This window comes from Blastocystis sp. subtype 4 (genome assembly GCF_000743755.1).
Source record: "Blastocystis sp. subtype 4 strain WR1 chromosome Unknown seqid_0401, whole genome shotgun sequence".
Classification (NCBI taxonomy): Eukaryota; class Bigyra; order Opalinata; family Blastocystidae; genus Blastocystis; species Blastocystis sp. subtype 4.
This window is the reverse complement of record NW_014569146.1, coordinates 1-7,644: the sequence shown is the minus strand read 5'-3', so window position 1 is coordinate 7,644 and position 7,644 is coordinate 1. Positions and strand designations below refer to the sequence as shown.

The following is a 7,644-nucleotide window of genomic DNA, read 5'->3' as shown; positions in this document are numbered from 1 at the left end:
GGATGCAATAATTGGTAGTTGTTATAAAGTTATTAAGACACTTTTTGAGCCCTATCTTTCTCAGTTTGACAACTTTTCTTCATTTTCGATCTTAGGTGGGATCTACAAGGCGGGATCCAACCAAGTATAGTTTTTTATTGTCTTTTTATCCTAGGAACCGATTTCGTTAACCAATACCCGAATTGACTCCTCTACAAAACCGATTATTGATCAGGCATGTGTCTACAGTGAAATGGCTACTGGAATGTATGGTTCCGCTATGGTTTACGGTCTCATGGGAGAAGTGGATAGACCAGAGGATGTGAAGCATTTGCTGATTGGAAAGAGTGATCGAGAAGGATACAAGCAAGCTTTCTGTGATCATTGTCATATTTCATTGGATGATCTGCTGTATGTAAATTGGGGTTGTGAAGATGATGATGGGGAATCAATCACTACTTCCAGTGGCTTGCAAATTACTCCTCCTCCCTATTTTCTGGTTCGTCACCATGCTACAAAGAGCATTGTGTTGTGCATTCGTGGTACTTGGTGCATCAAAGATTTTATCTCTGATTTCAAGTGCTGTGGTACGAAATGGGGATCAGGAAAGGCTCATGAAGGTATTGCGTTAATTGCCAATGCCATGCTCAAGAACGAACAACTCAACAATGCAATCACTTCTGCTCTATCGGAATATCCTGAATATCGAGTCGTAGCAGTTGGTCACTCGCTGGGTGCTGGAATTGCATCTTTGATTACGATCAATTGGAGATATCATCGAATGTACAATAAGCCAGTTTGTTTCGCTATCGCTCCTCCTCCAATTCTCTCTTCTTCTGTTCGGGATAAGGGCGTTGGATATGTCTACAGTTTTGTAAATGAAGATGATCTTGTCCCGCGATTATCGAAGGATGGAATCGAGGATGCCTTGCATCGAATTACAAATAATTGCCATGAAAAGCGAACTTGGTTGCATCATGCGAAGAAATCAACTGTTGAAACTTATCAGTCCTTATTTGCACCTTCAGATACACTTATCAATATGTATCTTCCTGGAACTGTGTATTATCTCCATCCATGCATCGAGAAGTATGATGAATATGAGAAGCGGAAACGAAGAGTGACGGATGTAAATGTAGTGAGCGAAAATAATCAATAGAAAGAGGAGAAATCCGTAATAGAACAAGTTCGACGTATGATTGCAAAAGTCGATGGAAGCCCTGGAGGATGTGTGTATGAAAAGGGATCCAACTTCCCGAATACAATTATTATATCTCCAATGGTTTTGATTCATCACTTTGCTTTCAACTATGAAAAGATAATCAAACGAATTGATGAAGCTTTGGATAGTCGGAGTGTATCGGTGGATATGGCCCAAGAGTCTTGAAATGTTGACAAATTGTTTCTTTTCCTAAGGATATTGATAATACTCTTGTATTTTCACATTCAAAGATTATTCGTTGTGAGGAGAACATTGAAGATATGTGTTCCACAGATTGTAGATTAGACACGGTTTTATCCAGTATTTTGCAGTGTGTTTTTGCATTTCGCTGTTGAGTGTTTTTGTTTTACTATTGAACAAGATATTTATTTTATATCCAAGATATGAGCTTTCGCACTCTTGCTCTTACTAGGATACCTAGTGGAAGAAAAAGGGGGAAAACAAGGTATGTGTGCCAATTATGCACACGTACTCTTGATGACTGTCTTTTCGCTGATGAAGTGACAAAAAGGATTACCCCATTTTGCAAGTCTTGTCGGAATATTCTCCATGAGAGGAAAAGAGTTGATCTCTATACCAGAGATAATTCAGTCCAGGTTATACCGGGAGGGCCGAGTAACAGCCTAACTGTATCTAGACAGATACAGGCGAGTCCTTCCTCAACAGAGTTTCAAGTAGTCAGTGACACCATGTTAAACGACCTTATTCAGTCATATGTCAACAAGGAAAGGAAACGAAAACTAAGGTGTATGGAATTGTCAGTTGGTGTGGTCCCATCCCCAAATTGGGTGTTGCAGTGGAACAATGCAGAATTTCAGTCTTCATTGTATATTGCTACTGCATTGTATCATCGTTGCCTAGTTAATTCCACTTTGTAAGATAGTAGTATGGTATTTTGCAGTATACTGCAGTCAAATATGTTTGTCAATTAACAAAATCTAAAAGAACTACTTTACAAAGAATCGAGTTCAGGAGGAATGAACTATCTATCAATAATCACAGATAAAGTACTTGATGGGCATCTTTTAATAGGCGTTTATATTCTTTCATGATCTTACATTCCTTTGTGATAAACACTGTAACTCTCCCTTTATTGCCTCCTCTACCTGTTCTTCCTGCTCGGTGCTTCACTTTCTCGATCGTATCTGGCACTTCGTAGAGAATCACTTCATCGACATCAAAATCAATTCCACGTTCCAGCAGAGAGGCACAAACGAGAATATCTACACCTCCTTCTCGAAAAGCACGAACGACAGCCGATCGAAGTTCTTGAGGATATTCACTGTGAATGCCACACACATGAAACTGCTCTTGTCGGAGTTGAACAACGAGAGATTCAATCGCACCAATACTGTTGACAAAGATCAATACAGGAGGTTCGGAGATGGAGCGAAGTGTATCGAGAAGTGCATCCTTAGTATGACTGGAATGAAGAAATCGAACAAACCGCGTATTGCTTGTGACAACACGAGTCACTACGGTAACATCCGAACTCAGTCCTCCATGTGTCATGTCCACACTGTTGACACGAAGAGTAATAGGAGACACAACACAACTATTAATGAGTCGTTGCACGGCTATTGGGAAGGTTGCTGAGCACAACTAGATGTGACCTCAGAGAGTTCACCTCATACAATAGTCTGTGTACCTGTTGATGGGAGTTGATTGGCAATCTAATGAGGAAACAGCAAAAGAAGGTACAGATCGAATCTGATTCTCCATTTCAATATCACAAGCCTTATCAGCTTCATCCAGAACAAAATAGCGAACGCTACACAGAATGAAAAGGAACCAATTCTACTGTTGTAATGAAACCCAACCTTTGCTTAACAAGTCAATGAGTCGACCTGGGGTACTGACCAAAATATCAATTCCTTTTGACAGTTCCATATGTTGGAGAGGAAGACTTTCTCCTCCCCAAGTACCCAAAACGCGATGTCGAAAACGCCCATCCGAGGTGAATTGACTCTGTGAATGAGAAAGATTCATCATTTCAACAAGATTGACATCTTCTTCTCTGTAAGATTGAATCATGAATTCCGGAATCAGAGGAGAAAGCATGAAATGGGAAATGGTATTATGAATTTGGTCTGCTAGTTCTCGAGTAGGAGCGATGATCAAGGCCACTGGACCTGTCTGAGGAGTTGAAACGGGGATCTGTTGTAACAGCTTGAGCAAAGGAAGTACATACGTCAGTGTTTTCCCTGAACCTGTTTCTGAATGAATCACAATATCTCTTCCACTCATTATTAGGGGCATTCCCTGCATTTGCACAGGTTTCGGTGTCTACGTGTAAGGATCCTTTCAGTTCCATACAGAAATACCCATAGAAGCGATTTTCTTCAATACCGGAACTTGAAGACCAATATTGGTGAACTTCAAGATTGGTCCAACAATATCGTCCCCTTCAATTTCAATCCGATTTTGCATACGAATCAAGCGAATATCTTCATCTGAGAGAGAAGGAATAGCTGAAAGATCAGTATAGGAGTCAATTCCATTTTCATTGAGAGTGTTATCAACTTTATCTCGCTTTCGCATTGGAATGAATACACGTTCACCTGTAGCTGTAACCATCCCAGAAGAGAACGCTTCCGACGCTTCTCGTGGATGCATCCGTTTTCCTGACTCCATTTCCAGTCAAAGAATCTTCAACAAAGAAAGAAGTAGTTTAGTCAATTCTTCTTCGTAACATGCAAGTTGGTATTTAGCTCCTATTGTTAACTGCTATAGAGTCCAGAAGACTATATTCGCTCAATGGAGAAGAGTGCTCCAGATGACTTTGGAGCCTATTATGATCCTGCAAGAAAGACACGTCAGGTGTGGAGATTGGAAAAAATGGAGCAATTGGCTCAGAGTCAAGCTGGTTCTAATAGTGCCTCCTTCTTTCTTTATCGACGTGCAAAATTCATTGAACAAGATCGAGAAGAACGGATGAAGAAGGAAGAGGAAGAGCGGAAACGCAAGATTGAGGCTCAGCAGAAAGCGGCTTTGAACAAAGCAGAAACGGATAAAAAGCTTCAGAAAAACCAGTTGAAACGTTTAAAGAAGAAACAACGTCATGAGAAGTATGAGAAGCGATTGAAGGGTGAATTGCCTGAACCTCCAGTGAAGAAGATTGTTCGTGATGAATCTGCTGTAAAGGTAGTTGCTTCGTCAATTGCATCAATGAAGGAGAACCTAGAAGGATAATGTGTACCATGACCTGTTGATTTAATATCTGTTTTTAACAAACAAAACAATTGGATTTAAATTGATCTAGTGTTTTCTTCATCTTTTCTTCATACTCGGTGGGTAATAGAGGAAGCTAGAATTAATAACATAACTATTATTTTACCTCATATTCAACATCTTCACCAACAAGTGCTTCGTAGCACATGAATGGTGAGAATTGATCCACAGGAAGAAGTGAATAATGAACACAATATCCATTTATCTACAATTCAACAAGCAAAGTACACGAAATACATCAATTCCATAATCCCAGCAATTCCTACCCACTAGATCATTCCTAGCTAACTTGGAAATCAAATTAGGTCTCGGAATATTATAAGGAGATACAATAAGATGTGAAGAAGCTAGAATAAGTGGATTTGATGGTGTATAAATATAGAGAAGAATTCGAAAACAGGATCTACAAGTTGCATGAGAAATATTATACATACTCCATAATCAATCGTTCACAGCAAATAGAGAGGGAGATTCGTTTACAATTCTGTACTATAACAATTGCAGATGCAGTAGCTAATTGAAGATTCACACCTTCACAATCTTCAATGAAAATAAACGTACAAGTTAAATGAACGACAAATGAGTTAAATAGGATATGAGTAATTGTTGCCATCTTCAATCATACCTCCCTTAATGTTCTTGATAATCAATACAGCAGGTGTAATGATGGATGAAGTGACCAATAACTCCTCATTCTTGTGATTCACGATGAATCGTTCTCCATTGACTTTGGCATGTTTCATACGATCCGAGAGCGATACCTGTACCATATTCCGCTCGATGAATACAATTAAGTCAAATACATTGTATTCAGAATCACATAACATGGAAGAAGGAAACAGGGATTCAAAAGGTTGTTCCTACAATTCAAAAAAAAAACGGAAATAAACTTCTCCAAGAGACTCGCCTGCACATAGAACATAAGAAAGATACCGCAAAGACTCAGGAGTGATTACAAGTCCATCAAGGAAAAAACTGTAATCACTATTGACTGCATGTTCAATGATTTCAGAGAGTGGGTGAGATGTGATATCCTCATAGAACAAGGTAATAAAGAGAATGAGCAAATTGTCATAAACATATGAAGATCTGTGAATCATTTCTGCTTGTTCTTTGATATCAAATGGCTAAAACTCAAATAGAGAGAGAAATACAGACAAGAGTATCTTCGGAAATAACTTGCTCAGTTCCACAACGCTTAAAAATCGATGTGTAATCCATCGATTCGTCATGTCTATATGGGTCATAGGATAGAACGAAGAGCATCACAACAAAATAATGAATATCTATGAATGCAGCTAATTTATCAGACAGAGATCATATTATTACACTTCACCTTAGCAAACGATTGAAGAATCTGAAACAATCTACAGAAGAAGAAATGAAAGTTACATACATGATTGACTGATCTTCAGGAAATAAAGTCATGACATTAGAAAACTGACACCATTCATTTAGACTTAGAATCAGTCCAGATTGCTATTTAGTACTCGAATTCACGAATACCATGTTCTTTAAATGCCAGAGCGAGCTGAAGAACACTCTCTTTGGGTAGCGGTCCTTTTGTTCCATACTCTTCTAGAAAGAAGTTGAATATATCGAAAGAGCGATTGTTCACCCAAAAGAACACCATTGAATGAGATAGTAACAATGAGCTTGTAATTGTAGTTCAAGAATCGCGGTTTTCGTTCATTCATCATTGATCTCATATTCAGTTCTCACATTCCATTTGAATTGTTAACAATAGAAATCTGTTTGTTCTTGGTTTCAACTTTGATTCATTCATTTGAGATTCTGAAGTGAATGATAGTACATTATTGAAATGAATTGAACAAAGATTATCATGTTACTACAATATCAGATTCCCGCGGGACAATTCTGATGATTGTTAGCTTGTAATCTATTCATCGATGTTGTTTCATCATCTTGTATTGACTTTGCTACGTATCGAATGTCTCTGGTTATGATGTATAGTTAGTTGTACGTTAGTTTCCGCAAAGTCTGTAGATGGAAGTAATCAATATGGATTCAATTGATATATAGTTACTAACGATGATTCAATTATAATCCGAGATGATAAGGGTCAAGAGACTACTCAACTCCACTTCATTGCTAGAGACGACTATGTTGTTTACTATGTATCAAGTACTGTACCAGGTGGAAAATGGAGTATTGTTCCATCCCTTCCTGATGGTTTGACTTTTGATACAACTACTCTGACGATTCATGGATACCCACTATACACTAATGAAACAAAGGAGTATACAATTTCAGTGGAATCAACAGTGGTTGTTAGTGCTTCATTCAGTTTGGATGTGATTACTTGTCCCTCTGGTTTCTATTATCATGTAATTCAGTCAGGTGGTGTGACTATGACAATCAACTATCACTCCACTTTCCTTCGGAATGTAACTGTTGGAGTTGGCAGAGATTTGTGTTTGTATGAAGATGATATGGATGTTATTGTGTATTGTCCACGAACTGCTGTATTCAATTGCTATGTCACTATTTATGGTGAAGACAATCTCATTTTGATGCGAACTGTTGTGGATTATCAACAGTCATCTCAGAATACACTCTCTTATCATTCTTCAGGAGTTCCTGTGATTACTACTCCAGAGTATATGGTAGGCTTGACAAATCAGGATGTCAAATTCTCTATTCCTATTTCAGATCATTACTATCCAGTTGTCATTGAACCATCTAGTTCAAATGTGCGATGGAATGACATTTATCAGGAATTGAGAGTGCGATTACCATACGGAGTACACACTTTCACAATGAGAGCATCGAATGAGAAGGGTAATTCTGAGGTTGTATTGAACATTTATATCAACCAGTGTCCTCCTCAGTATTCTTATCTTCATATCAGTCGTCCTAGTGGAAATACAGACGATCTCTATATCTATGATATCAATCAGAATCTTGTATTCACTGATTGGGTAAATGGTGAGTATGGTAACGTTCTATGTTTGGATCCTGGAAGGTACTATCTCAATGTAACAAGAGGTAAGGATTCACGAGAATATGAAATGTACTTCCTTGACGAACATGATGATGTCAATGATATGATGATATGGAATGTGGTAGGAGATTCTCAGGTACAAATGATCACTTTGGGTGATGATATTCCTTTTGGAAGTAGTTTGAAGTATTTGATAAGTGATAATCCTGATAAGAATTGGAATATGAAGAAGTATCGTGATAAGAAT

The 7,644-nt window shown here is 38.2% G+C and overlaps 5 protein-coding genes across 5 annotated transcripts; 3 read left to right on the top strand and 2 right to left on the bottom strand.

Annotated features, from left to right (window-relative positions):
- Positions 1-232: 232 nt before the first annotated feature.
- JH06_4691 (hypothetical protein) lies at positions 233-1,366 on the top strand (the record flags this gene model as incomplete). Its single annotated transcript, XM_014669817.1, has 2 exons — positions 233-1,114; positions 1,139-1,366. The coding sequence occupies 2 exons, from the start codon at positions 233-235 to the stop codon at positions 1,364-1,366; spliced, it is 1,110 nt and encodes a 369-aa protein (XP_014525303.1).
- Positions 1,367-2,998: 1,632 nt separating this feature from the next.
- JH06_4690 (hypothetical protein) lies at positions 2,999-3,778 on the bottom strand (the record flags this gene model as incomplete). The annotated part of the gene is made up of 2 exons (XM_014669816.1): positions 2,999-3,487; positions 3,518-3,778. 2 exons carry the CDS (start codon positions 3,776-3,778, stop codon positions 2,999-3,001), a joined length of 750 nt encoding a protein of 249 aa, XP_014525302.1.
- Positions 3,779-3,958: 180 nt separating this feature from the next.
- Positions 3,959-4,393, top strand: JH06_4689 (hypothetical protein; the record flags this gene model as incomplete). Its single annotated transcript, XM_014669815.1, has 1 exon — positions 3,959-4,393. The coding sequence occupies one exon, from the start codon at positions 3,959-3,961 to the stop codon at positions 4,391-4,393; it is 435 nt and encodes a 144-aa protein (XP_014525301.1).
- A 623-nt stretch (positions 4,394-5,016) lies between these two features.
- On the bottom strand, positions 5,017-6,065 carry JH06_4688 (hypothetical protein; the record flags this gene model as incomplete). The annotated part of the gene is made up of 6 exons (XM_014669814.1): positions 5,017-5,292; positions 5,323-5,559; positions 5,591-5,730; positions 5,762-5,799; positions 5,829-5,891; positions 5,923-6,065. 6 exons carry the CDS (start codon positions 6,063-6,065, stop codon positions 5,017-5,019), a joined length of 897 nt encoding a protein of 298 aa, XP_014525300.1.
- A 739-nt stretch (positions 6,066-6,804) lies between these two features.
- Positions 6,805-7,644, top strand: JH06_5658 (hypothetical protein; the record flags this gene model as incomplete). The annotated part of the gene is made up of 1 exon (XM_014669813.1): positions 6,805-7,644. A coding segment is annotated over one exon (840 nt), but the record flags the coding sequence as incomplete, so codon positions are not given.